At 34.1% G+C, this 14,461-nt stretch overlaps 2 protein-coding genes across 2 annotated transcripts in view; both read right to left on the reverse strand.

Annotated features, from left to right (window-relative positions):
* Positions 1-14,461, reverse strand: part of Octalpha2R (alpha2-adrenergic-like octopamine receptor) — a 191,627-nt gene that overhangs the window by 56,863 nt on the left and 120,303 nt on the right. The window lies entirely within an intron of this gene.
* LOC146528482 (uncharacterized) lies at positions 11,442-12,507 on the reverse strand. The gene has a single exon (XM_085203263.1). The coding sequence runs from the start codon at positions 12,293-12,295 to the stop codon at positions 11,576-11,578; it is 720 nt and encodes a 239-aa protein (XP_085059389.1). The 5' UTR covers positions 12,296-12,507; the 3' UTR covers positions 11,442-11,575.

Here is a 14,461-nt window from a genome sequence, read left to right on the forward strand (position 1 = left end):
CTTAACAGTATAAACCTAATGCAACATATCCAGTTAGTCGTATACTATAGTAGATTAATTTCTAAATACAAGTTGCTCCTGTCCTGAACAGATACGGTTAGTTCACAGTGTGTTTTGTGCTAATGTCAGGGATTATATTAAATGCTATGTGAGATGCTTAAACTGAATTTGAATACGTAACTATCGCGGTGTAATAGGGTAGGTTTATATGGAATGTGAATTAAATAGTAATTAAAGATTGTATTTTAAAATATATATTTCTGTAGAATAGGGAACGAAAGTATCACAATGGGAACGGAGTGTCTTAACTCTAGGTTCCCATGCCTGCTTACCCTGATATAGCATTAAGCTAAAATAATTGCATATAGTATTTATTACAGTAAATAAAATTACTTAAATATATAAAATTACTGGTCACCTTTCGTCGTGTCACGAAGTTTGGCAAAGTGAAACGTTTAAGTTTCTTACTTAAAGAATTTAGTTTGAGAAACCTTTTTGGTCTGGATTTTCTTTGAAAAATCCAACGTGTGCTCAAAATGTTCCAGCTTGGGAAGTTTTCATAAATGTATTTTATAATTAAGTAATTAAAACTTATACTTCTAACGTGAGCGTTTACCTCAAATGCAACTAAATATTTTCTTGAAAGGCTATCCTGGCGCATTGGGACCGTATTTAAAAGAAACCGCGATGATAGTGGGTTTAATATATATTTTTTTAGCTTTTCTGTATCTTGCATATCGCAGGGTAAGCAGAGAGAACTTAGTGTTAGTGTTAAGACAGTTCGTTACCACGATACCAGCCATTTCTAGGTATAATTTTCTCCTTTTGGCTTTAAGTTCCACTTTATAAGCGATGTCTCGAATTCAGGTGAAACCAGAGTGAACGGAGTATCTTGACGCTAGATTCTTCTGTCTACTCTACTATTTGATTTCAAAACATGGCCAAGAAGTCAAGTTATTATTAAGTTTAATATTAGATTTCTTTCACAAAAGCTACATCAAGATTTATTGCTAAAGCAATATAAAAAGTTGATACAAAGTTTCACATTAGGTAACTAGAAAGTGACCCCCGTTGTTCAGAGAGGCAGCTATAAATATATTATTACTTATAATTTCTTTTATATAACAATGATAGTTTCATTGTGAAGATTGTTAAAGGATCGTAATTTTCTAAATAAATTGCAGAATGCAATTCATCTTTAGATTTAAGCTTGCGCTCCCAAGGGCCTCTTTAAGAGTTCTGGCAAATTAAAGCATGTGATGCGGTATCAGCTATAAGTTTTCAAATTATTTATAGAATAAGTACATTAAAATAATTTTTTTTAGTTCAATGCTGTGTTCCTTACACGTAGTAAGTAGCGTTAAGAAAACGTATCACCAGAGACACTCTGTTCTCCATTTTTCGGTGAATTCTCTAGGCACGCTTGTACCTCTGCATCACGACGGGCGCAACATTATAAATGCAGTAGTTTTGCCTGTACGTTGTCTTTCAATCACTTAACAACGGAAGCACTGGATTCCCAGGTTCCCTCTGCCTACACTGCTATTTCAACATCGTGGAGATAGTAAAAAGAGAGCACTAGCAGACTACGAGATCTAGAAATCCATACAGGAACGTAAAAAACTAGATTTTCCATTTTACGTTTTAAAATCCACGCAAATAAAGTTGCGGGCGACGACTAGTCTTTCTCTATAATTTATCAATCGGAGATAAAGCTATTAAGCGCTTGGACATTTTATTCGAAGTTAGTTGCATTGTACTGAATGTTCTTTGTTTCGGCTTTTATTTTGATTTAGTTTGATTTGGACCTTTTGTTGTTTAACAATGAGGAATTCTATCGATAGAATTGTTACTTTAAATAAGTGGTAGGTGAAATAGTCTTCAATATTCTTTTTAGGTTCACTATGTATCCCGCATATAGCAGTGAAAGAGGGAACCTAGGGTTAAAAAATGACATTCCTCATTTTTAAACCAATTAGTAAATACACTGTATATAATTGAATAGCACAAAATAATTCATTACCTCTCATGAGAACCCGAATCCACAACTTTCACGTAAACGTGACAGTCAGACAGTACATTTTAACTATTGACTAGAAATTTCTTTTCCACAGAAGCTAAACTATAAAGTGCATAACAACTAATGGTCGAGACACCTGTAGGTGGAGTGCTGGCGTCAAGCCAGACGATAACGAGGCAATAATGGAGAGAATGGCAACATTTAAAACTATCTATAGTAATAATTATTTTTTTATATTTTTCTGTGTAAATTCCGGTGTTAGGGCTCCCATACATTTACCACCGAACCAACATGCCTAAATACAAATACTTTTTTTGTATAAAAATTTCAAATGTGCGTCGGTCGAACAGTAATAAAAGAGTTTTATACAAGTTATATATTTATACATAACATATTTATATATGAATTTAATTGACATTCATATCTCTACATGTTTACTATTTAAAATGTTACCTTTTTTTTTACCTCCATTCAACGGCATCCTTACCTGAAAACCAAAATTACATTTAATAAAAAATATTAGGCTATTGTATATATATATATGACCGTCGTTGCGCAGCAGCACAGCATTTGACTGGTAACGTGACAGTTATGGGTTCGATTCCCCCTCGAGAGAATGATGTTTTATCATTTCCTCACTGCTAACAACACAAGGACTCTGCAATGCGGCGTTGAGTTCCACTTTTGAAAATTATAATTAATGATGGGAATGGAGTGTCTTGACACTAGGATCCTATCTACCCTACTATATAATACATGCGGGATATAGCATGAAGCTAAAAAAAAAATTCAGTTAAATTTTAAACCTCTTTTTAGAACTCAATTAGAGCGGGGCTTATTTAAACGCGAGTTTGATTTTCAAATGAGGCAGCGAATTTTTAAGAGTGCACTTAAACTATTTTCTTTTCAACTATGTATAAGTGCAGTCGAGTATTAACTTTTAAAAAGTAAAGTGTAAGTGTTATATTTCAATGGAATAAGCAAAATTTCTTAAGTTTTTTTAATGGAGGTGCTAAAATTTTAATTTCTTACGGCGTTGCATGGCAGCAATGGCCTGAAGGTTATTAATTCAAAATTTTAAGTAAATTAGTCAAGTGCGAGTTGGACTCACCCACCGATGGTTATCTAGTAATAGTTATCTAGTAAGCTAGCTAGTAATAGTAGATTCGATGCCCACCTAATGTAAATATTTGCGTCAATATTTTATTTTTTAACAAAAATATTAAATAAATAAAACTGTATTAACTTTTGATCCTCGTCCATCCTTTTTCCTGCTTCTCGCTGTATTTCCCATAAAGCACGGTATCTAGAGGAAACCTGGGAAACCTAATGTTACGACACTTCGTTCCCCACTTTCCGTTGAAATCTTAAGGCATTGCGTATTGATAGGCGGAACATAACCCCACGCTTTGCGCCACGACTGGTCTCTTATTGTGGTATTAATTTTTATTTGAATGTATAAAATCTAGTGTTAAGACACTATTTTCTCCATTTCCTATCTATATAGGTGAAAAACATTTATATATTGTACACATAATGTAAAAAGTAATTTGAAACTGTCGCAAGCAATAGAAAATCAAAATTGAATAAGATGGCGTAAATTTTCTTTCGCTTCCGTACTTAGAATTTCGGTAGGCGGAAACCTAGTGTCAAAACACTCTTTTCTGCCTTTTCCGCCTGAATCTGGCATATCGCGTGGATATTATCAAAACTCAACGCCGAGCAATAACTTACCAGAAACAGGAAATGATAATAATTTATTCCCTTGAGTGAAATAGAACTCACAACCATCGTGTTCTCAGTCAGTTGGTGTTCCACGATGGTCTCATTTTACCTTGTAAGAATCATAAATTATATAACTACATACGTTTCTCCATGGAACCCCGACGTTTGATATATATTTGTAGATAAAATCTTTAATAGTTACAACTTAGTTTATTATTAATTTTGAAAGTTTGTTGCTTAGGTATATCGTTAATTGGCTGCCGTTTAGGTTTAGATGTTTTTAGTAATAGCTTAGGTCGTAAATTTTAATTCTGAAGGATTTTTGAGGTCGTCGTGACGCAAGGGCACAATGGTGCGACTGTAAACGCGATTTTGTGGGTTCGATTCCCACTCCAATTAAATATTTTATAATTTCTTTTCCTCGTTCGGATAATGATGCAAAAATGAGAAAAAACTATTATTTATAAGATAGATATGCTTACTTTGATATAAAGGTTATGAATAAAAAAAAGTTTCTAGAAATTATTTAATCATTTCTTACCCCACAGTAAGAAAATAACTCTTGAGAAAATCACATCGATTAGTGCACAATATATCGAACTCGAGTAGCAAATTCACAACCCTTAAACACAAAAAAGGCAGTAAAACGTTTAATTTACTTAAAAAAGTCTCTTCAAATGATCACAAATAAGCCGATGGCACTTCAGCCTACGACACCTTGAGGCACTCGACGCTGAGAAGTGAGAGGATAAATAATCTCACCCTTTATTAGATACCTTTACTTTATGTTTACACCTTTAGAAATTTTATATTAAATTTAATTTTGACTTGGAACAATTTTGGTGGATTCTTTTGTGTTTTTTTGTTATTTTAATATATATTTTTTTACAGCTTCACGCTTAATCCCGCATATGACAGGGTAGGCAGAGAAACCTAGTGTTAAAACACTTCATTCCCACTCACTGCCGTATTTCATATTGAGTAGCGAGTTCTGCCGCTCTTTCATTTCCATGAATATTTCATTTCAGTGTGCTTCTTCAAATGCGACAGTTGTGGGTTCGGTTCCCATTCGGGGGAATAAAGTTCCTGATATTAGGTTTCCCGTCTACAGTGCTCTACGGGAAACAACGAGAAGCTGTTTTCTTAAATATTCCTTCAAAAAGGTATTAAGTAATCACCCATCTCGTTCAGCAAAACAGCTTTATGACGACATAAAATCAATAAAATGAGAATGAACGGAAACAATTTGCCCTGTAACATGTATGGCGGGTCGCCTACATCCGGTCTTCGTTGTCGTTTAATGGACATATTACGATCATATATATGAATATATATATACAACATTTTTCTGTTACTGATTGAGGGACAGACAATGCACAGACGAAACCACTGGACTTGGAAAATTGAAATTTGGCATGAAGATAGGCTAAGAGTTTTGCTCAAATTTCTAAGGAAACAAGGAAAAACGGGGATTTCCATTTTAGGTCCTAAATTTATGCACACATATTTGCAGGTGACTATTATTTTCCTTTTTTCACATTTAATAGCGACATGGAGTGCACCGAGTGTTCCGTTCTTCAATAATCTAACTTCGAAATATTAAATAGTTAGATGAAGAAGTTGAGAACTGTACTTGGTCTTCTTACCAGAGCGAGGAAATACAAATTAATCCATTCCCCTGAGTTAGAATCAAACCCTCAACCCTCGCGTTTACAATAAGGGCGTCGCTGAGCTACGACGGTCTATTTTCGAGATATTGAATTTTAGATGGGGGAGATCAACGCCGTTCCTTGTCTTCTAAATATCTACAAATATACATAACAGCAATGCTCTTCCTAGTTTGTACACAAACAACACTATTCGCTGCGTAACCGATGTTTAGTGTTTACTAAATGACCCGATAATCCCTCGTCCTAAGGGATTCGAACCCTTCAAAACAAGTTGTGTTTACATGACTGTTGAGTTTGGCAGATTCAAATTGTATTTTGCTATTATCGATAAATCATCCGGTAAATAGAAGGTCCTCATGATGCAATGGCATAGCAGATGAATGTAAACGTGAAGGTTGTAAATTCGATTCTCACTCGGGGGAGTGAATTAGTTTCAATTTCCTTGCTCTGGTAATAGAAGGATAAGGCGCGGCGTAGAAATCCACTACTCAGCATACGTTATATTACGATTATATGGCGGTGCTTGGGGAACCGAGTGTCTTAACTCGTTGAGTTACGTCATTTAACACGTTACGTGTTAAGAAATGGGCGGAAAGTGGGGAACGGAGTCTACGAAATGCACTAGGTTGCCTTTCGTAGACTCCGTTTTGAAAAATATCGTAATATAATTAAGTCCTTACTAATGAAATAAACATTATTGGACTTAAAAAAGAAATTAACATCGAGTTTAAAGGAGGAAGGTCTATGGAAGGTTTTTCTAAAATTTCTACCTAAACGGTATTTTACGTCTTAAAGTCCACGCAAATAAATTTGTCGGTCGATTCTAGTTATAAATTTATAATTTTAGCTAGTTTAAGTCACTTAGTGCTATTAAGAAATTTCTTAAAAGTTTCAAGACTATGCTTAAGTTTTGATACATTTTTAAACAGAATATTAATATTAATAAAAAAAACAGCCAGGTGCGAGTCGGACTTGCGCAGGAAGGGTTACGTATAATTATCTATAAAACCGGCAACAAAATTATGTCTGCTATATGTGAGCCTCTTTAAATATTTATTTTATGCTATTTTTGAGTATTTGTTATTGCGGTAACAGAAATACATCATTTGTAAAAATTTCAACTGTCTATCTTGGTTCTTGAAGCAAATAGACCGGCAGACTGACAGATGGGCAGACAGCGGAGTCTTTGTAATAGGGTCCTTTCACTCTTAGGGTACGGAACCCTAAAAATATTTAAACAACTCAAACTTTTGCTGAAATTTTATAGAAGTGATGTTTTTACTAAAAGCTGCATTTCGATTTTTCTTTTTTTGTATATAAAAACAGTGATGCGTTATATAAAAACTCTAAGTTATTTAAAATATTTTTAAATATGCAGTTTAATAGTCTTTTTATGTTGTTTAGTTCTAAAACTGAGATATTCGCTAAGAAAGCTCGATATATCTCAGAAAAGAGTGGAAAATAGTGAGTGGAGTATCAGCACTTTGTTTGACTGATTTGTTTGACCTTAAATAAATCAATTTATTGTTAACTAACTATATAGCAGGTTCTGCTCATACATGACGATGATGATTAGTATAAGTATACCTTTTAATAGATATATCCCATAAGGCCCATCAGGGGTGTTCTGGACGCGACATATAATAAAAGTGGGTAACCTCCCTTTTGTGGATTGAATAATGCATTTCTGTGTTAAATCCCTCTATTTATGGAATCCGTTATATTGTTGAGGACGTCTTGGCGCAGCGTCTGACTGTAAGTGTGGCGGTTGTGGGTACGATTCCCACTCGGGGAAATGTATTACTTTCATCTTCTCGCTCCAGTGACATGACATATCGCAGTCTTGCATTCCACGAGGCAGAAAGCAGAGAACATCGTGATATAGCAGACTATTATTGGCATTTTGAGACATTGGCGTGTGGAAAGTTGGAACTTAGTGCCTCATTTTGTCTACCAGAGCCGGGAATAAAAATATAATAATTACCTCGAGTAAGAATCGAACCTACAACCATGGTATTACAGTCAGACGCTGTTCCAACGCCTCGAAAATACAGAACCAACATACATATGTCGTATAGGTATAAGAATATCTTTATAATTTCTCACTTCCACCGCGTAAAGCCTTACTGTAGAAATGTACAAATATATAAGAAGATTTTCTTCATGATTTCTTGCCTCAAACATTTATAGGAACATGTTGCAGTCAAAGCTTTTAACTAGTCAATAACATTTTTAACCACTAGTATATTTTTATTTATTTCGACTTTCAACTAAAAGTAAAGTAAAAGTAAAGTAAAATATTCTTTATTGCACACCAAATAATTAATTACAAATATGTTCATAATGATACAAGAAACAGCACAATAGGCGGCCTTATTGCTAAGCCAGCAATCTCTCCCAGGCAACCTTTGGATAGAGGAGAGCATTAATTAAATTAGGAGGGGTGTACTAAATAAATCTGAGTACTAAATAAAATATATAAATGGGCAAATATATACACATATACATACATACATACACATACATACATACATAAATACATACATACAAACACACCTACATACACATATACATATATAATAAGATTTTGTGGGAACAGTAAACATATTAATTAAATTAAATTTGTCAACTATACTTAAGATTCTCAAAGTGTCAAATAATATTCCTTCAGCCTTTTTTTAAAGGTCATTAAAGTTCGAGATTGCCTTATTTTAACGGGTAAAGAGTTCCACAAGCGAACAGATTTAAAAGAAAAGGAATTTGTGAAGAAGGAAGAAGAGTGGCAAGGGATTTTAAGAGATAATGTGTATTGGGAGCGGAGGGAGAAATTATGTGATTCACATAAAAACTTAAATCGTTCTTTGAGGTATGAAGGGGAAGATGGATTAAACAGAACGTTATACAGAAGACAAAGAACATGAGTATTCCGGCGAAATCGAATAGGGAGCCACTTGAGCTTTTTTCGAAATTCGGAAATATGATCGTATTTGCGGAGTCCAAAGATGAACCTTACGCAGACGTTTTGGAGACGCTCGAGTTTATTTAATTGCTCCTCCTTTAGGTCAAGGTAACAACAATCGGCATAATCAAGAATTGGTAGTAGGAGTGATTGTGCCAGCGCAACTTTAGTAGGGATGGGTAGAAAGTTACGTAATCGACGTAGTGATGCGACAGCTGAAAAAACTTTCCTGCTTACTTCACAGATTTGTGGCTTCCAAGATAGATGTTGGTCGAATATAATTCCTAAATTCTTAACTTTCTCAGTAAAAGGAATTGTTACTCCGTCAAGCAATATATCAGGTAAATCGTTAAATGTGATTTGACAAATAAGCCTTGGACTACCTATTATAATAGCTTGCGTTTTCTTAGGATTTATAATTAAGCCTAATGATTTGCTTCGTGTAGAAATATTAGTGAGTTCTTGAGATAATGCTGTTATAGTATTCGGAAGATTATGCAACGGACATTGACGATAAATTTGAAGATCGTCAGCGTAAAGATGGTAGGGAGAAGCAAGATTGTGACAGAAATAGTTAATAAAGAGAGAAAATAAGAGAGGAGACAACACGCCACCTTGCGGAACACCAGCACGCACCGAGGTCCATTCAGAATAGGAATCCTGAATTCGGATACGTTGCTTGCGACCATACAAGTAAGAGTGAAACCAATCAATCACTTTAGGAGATATGTTAAGAGAATACATAATTGACAATAGAATATCAAAGTCTATGGTATTAAAGGCGTTACTAAAATCAAGCAAAATCATTAAGGTAACTTGATGATTATCTATACCTGAACGAATATCATCTGATACGTTAACTAGTGCAGTAGTCGTACTATGACCAGGCCTGAAGCCGGACTGTAAGGAATTAAGTAGGTTATTGCTTACCAGATATTTACTAAATTGCTGGTTTACGAGACGTTCAAGGATTTTTGAAAGGAATGGTAAAATTGAAATAGGCCGGTAATCTGACATGGAGGAAGGATTGCGGTTTTTAGGCAATGGAGTTAATTGGGCCTCTTTCCAAGCTGGAGGAAAGGTACTGGTGTTTATGGAAAGGTTGAAAATTTCGGTAAGAACAGGAATCAGGATGTCAAGGATTGGTATGATCATTTTACGACTAATGCAATCATGGCCAACAGCATCAGAAGTAATCGCCAATATATTCTCTTTAACATCACTTTCGGTGAATTGAGCGAAATTAAAAATAGGATTAGTAGGAGTGGGCAAGGCACGAATTTGATTTTGGGAACTTAATTTAGTGGTTACATCAATTGTAACAGAAGGGGAGAAATGTTTATTTAATTTGTTCAGATCAATATTACAAGGATTGGTGTATTGCTTTGCCTTCCCAACTCCAAGTGTCTTGAGAAATTTCCAGATTTTTTCTGTGTTGTCTTCTTCAACAACAGATTTATGGATATGGCGTCGTTGACTATCCCTACACACCATGTTACAACGATTCCGAGCCTTAGCATATTTCTCACGGTTACTGTCTGAAGAGTTGTTTTTGTATTTAGCTTTAGCAATAATTTTCTTTTGTTGTAATTTTTTTATATCCTCTGTAAGCCAGGGAGCTGGTAGATGCTTAACACGTACAGGTCTAATAGGTGCATGATTATCGTACAGTTGGATTATAAGTGAATTGAAAGCACACACCTGATGCTCTACAGTACTTTCTTTGTAGACTATGTTCCAATCGATTTTTGTAGCATCTTCTCGCAAACGTTCTAAATCCATACTCGCAAAGTTACGCTGGAGAAGAATTCTTGATTTTGCTTTGGGCGGTTTAACTTTATAAGACAGAAAGATGAGGTCATGATACGAGAATGCAGTGGCATTGCATTGACCATGTATTTCAACATGATCAATGGAAGAGACTAAGATTAAATCTAAAAGAGAAGGAGTACAGTTAGGAAATGAGTGAGTAGAGGATAGAGGCAGAATGTGCATATTAACACTATTCACAACGGCCTTTAACCGATCCGATCGGCTATTATTTCTCAGCAGACATGTGTTAAAATCTCCCATGATAACTGAGTGCTCATATGAAGGACTCAGTTTTTCAAGCAGAACTTCAAGAGATTCGAAATAATCCACAGTAAGTGACGGGCTATAGTACACACCCAGAAGAATTTTTGTATGTGTAAACGACAGTTCAATAAAAAGATGTTCAGGTCTAGCGGCGTCACCTGCATTATAATGAGAGTAATCGAGAACTGTAAATGGTATATGAGAGCGGAGATAAATTGCAACACCCCCACCAGTGCGCCCTGTGCGATCATTTCGAATCAGATGAAATCCAGGTAACGAATAAGCTATTGATGGCAGACAAGGCTTTAACCATGATTCTGATATTAATATGGCGTGCGCATTAGTATTTTCAAAAGAGGACAGAAGATCAGGATAATGAGCTGGAATACTCTGTGCATTTATGTGAATCACATTTAGATTTTTTGGAAAAGGAGAAAGATGAAAATTCAGACACTCATTTAAAGAAGGAATGCTTTGATAACTGTTGTTAGATAAATCTTCTGAAACAGAAGAAGAAGAGAGAAAAGGATTTGTATCAGAGGAGATTTCAGACATTTAAATAACGATAATGAAATCTTATTAATATAGACAAAAAATATATATAGTAACAGGTATATATGTGAAAAAATAAATACTAATAATAATAAATAAATAAATAAATAAAAATACTACAATATACAATGCGATAAAATCTAAATTATAAGTTTGTTATATAATATAAAAGTTGTAATGTACTTATAAGTATATAATAGGTAAGTAATTAATATAAATAAATTTATAAATGTATATAAAATAAAAATTAACAAGTTTCTTTTTCTCAGTTTCTTAACCCACCTGCCAGTTGCCAGAAGAATTATATTAAAATATACAATATATATATACTATACAATAATAACATCAAAAATAATCTGATTAAAAAACGATAACATAATAATTATCTCAAATTTTTAAAGATTCGTACAATTAGTTTGTACAAAAATGAAAGCCCTATAAAAACCAAACTGTTATTTTAGTAACAATGTTATTAATTAGAACATGTGGGTAGTATAAAAAAATATATATAAAAAATAGAAGGTTAGCAATTATACTTAAAATTAGTAGGTAACAGATGTAAACAAATAGTTATTATTTCTTGACAAGTCGTTTCGGACGTGCAGTTGCTATTTTATGTGCAGTTTTATTTACGGGGACTGTGTTTTGTGGTGGTTTGGAGCCAGATAAGCTCTCCAGTTCCGACAAATATTCAATTTTGTGCTTTGCTCCGTCGGGTGTTATTACGTGAATGTTACCGTCTCTTGTCCAGCACTTGGTAACACCGAAGCGCTTTCTTGCCTCAAGAAACGCCGTATGTCGAGGATTTGTGAGGAATTCTGATTGTGTAACACCAGTACCTTTCAATTTGGTTTTGGCAAACCAAACTTTATTCCGCGTAGCAATATCCATAAATTTGACGACAATGGGGCGAAGTTTCTTTGAAGAATGTCCTAGCCGATACGATGACTTTATACTGGAGCTTGAAAAATCGGTTAGGTCTAAACTATCACCTATAACAGTGACTACTTTATCTAAAAGATCTTCTGATTTTTCTTCTGCGACTCCATGGAACAGCAACATTTTCTTCCGTCGACGCATCTCCTGACGATCCATTTCGTGGCTGATAAGTTCCACCTGCCGCTGCAGGGTATTCAGTGCAGAGAGAGTGAAACTCTTAAAGTTATTAAAATCAACCGCCAGAGAAGATGCCGTGATAGGAGACGACGATTTGTGCAACTCGTTCTGGAACTCGTTCATCTTCATGTTGAACATCTCGTTCATAGCAATAAGTGAGTCTTTTATTCCTTCCATATTACACAGTAGTGGTAGTCGAAACTATGACACTCGAAAAAAACAACTATATGTTTCTTTTAAAGGAAAATAACACTAGCTAGTGGGTATTACAACTTAGTGAATCATTTCCTTTTGCAAATTCACTTTAAAAACTGTTATTTCCAAATAAATAAAAGAAAGTATTATAGAATGGAGAAAAAATGATATAGACTTTTTGACCTCCTACCCGCGAAAAAAGCTAAATTAATTAACTGAAAATTTAATCGAGTGCAACTGGTCAAAAGTAGATTTTTTGAGTTTTTCTGGTTTTTCTCAATAAAACTGCCTTCCTAGCCGATGCTAGTAGCTTTTTATGTTCATTCGACGATTCAAATCGTACACGCTAAAGTAAAATTGTATAAGGAATATTTTGTATTTGAACCTGAATTCACAGATTAAATAGAATCTATGATTGATCGATGATTTGATTTTCTTGATAATTAAAATTATTTACTGAGAACGTTAGTTAAAAATCTTTTAACCTCTTTTTGCAGATTAAAATATTTCTATTCAATAATTTTTCGACAAAACTCCAATTTTATTGGGAAAAGTTAGTGCTACCCATTTATTCTAAATAAAAAATATTAAGACTGATTGAGAATTTGGACTGTAGCATAAATATATATAAGCCCTACATATAGAAATATAAAATTACAGCTAAGTTTAGATACGCGTGACTGATGGCCCGAGCTCGCTTAATTGCCTGAACGTGCTGTAGAACAACTGAACTGGATGTACCTTAAAATCTTAGATATATATATACCTATAGGTATAGTTTATACGTAATATGGAAGGCATTAACAACGTTTATGGAAAAATTGTTAAATATTTGTTTTTTTATTTTTCAGGTAACATATATCTACGAATTACGCTGTATCCCGTTTATAGCGGGGTACTGAAAATAGCATATAACTAAGCCCCGTTGAACATGCGTGCAAACAAATAAACTCTTCGGGTTTATAATATTAGTATAAAAGTATAGATACATTTAGGCCTTCGTGGTTCTGACTGAGTTGAGGGATTAAGTTATTTTTACTTTCTAGCTCTGGTAACAAACGTGGCGTTCAGCGCTTCCACTCAACACACAATGTATAGAAATTGACTGGAAAGTGCAGAACGGAGTGTCTAAGTAATAGATTCTCTCTGCCTATCCTACTATAGGAGATATAGCGGGAAGTTAAAAAAAAATAGCAAAATACGGTGTAACAGGCAGCCTAACATCGCAATAAATAATGCTGCCTCTACACAATTTTACATTTCAAATGCAAATTGTGTGTAATAATATTAAAATTAATATAAAAGTTACAAGTGAAACACGTGAAATGTATTTATGGTATGTGTTAACAAAGTGCGGTGTTTAATTTCGCCATTCAGCGTGCAATGTCTCTAAAATTAGAAGGTGCGCTTGCGGAGAACATAGTCTCTAATAGAGTTAGGTTCCCTAGTGCTAGGACATATTGTGAAGCTGATTTGATTGGATGTGAAATACAACTTTGAATCAAATTTTTAATTATGTACTATACTTTTAGTTTAAAAAATAGTTTTTCCATATTGCACAGGTTTAATTTCATTTCAGCGGTTGAAACTTACGCTGCTCTGTATCTAACCACACTATGGAAAAAATGTTATAATTAATTTATTTCATTCATTAAGTTCATTTCAGTACAAAATAATAAAATATCTATTCAAGTAACCCTAGAATAAGCATGTATTTGATGAATAATCTTTATTTAAATGACTTTTAACATCAATTTATACTATAACTTTAAAGTATTAGAGTTCAAAATCAACTGTTCCAAGTATAGTAAACAACGTAACAGACAAAATCATGCCATCTTAGTCTTTTATAAGGATATTTCAATTGAAAGTCTTGCTGTTTCCCTCTAACAAAAGACCAGACTACTGAAAGTTTGACATACTTTTATTTCATTCATTACAGAGGCAGTGTTTTTTTTTATTATTTCCCAACGAAGAGACTAATTAGTGATCCTATCAATAGGTAAAGTGAAGGCAAACGAGTGGAATATTAAATCACTTGTTGTTTTAAATCTACATTTTAAAAAAGTTCTCTTAAAAAAAGAAAAATCTACAGAATTTATTTATATAAGTATACTAGCAGCCCGCTCGCGGTTTCACCCGCGTGAA

The sequence above is a fragment of the Heliconius melpomene genome, chromosome 19 (genome assembly GCF_056956725.1).
Source record: "Heliconius melpomene rosina isolate 202511_hmr_F chromosome 19, ASM5695672v1, whole genome shotgun sequence".
NCBI lineage: Eukaryota > Metazoa > Arthropoda > Insecta > Lepidoptera > Nymphalidae > Heliconius > Heliconius melpomene.

Excerpts from the sequence above, each read along its gene's own strand:
- LOC146528482 (XM_085203263.1), bottom strand. The coding sequence starts at position 12,295 with ATGGAAGGAATAAAAGACTCACTTATTGCTATGAACGAGATGTTCAAC.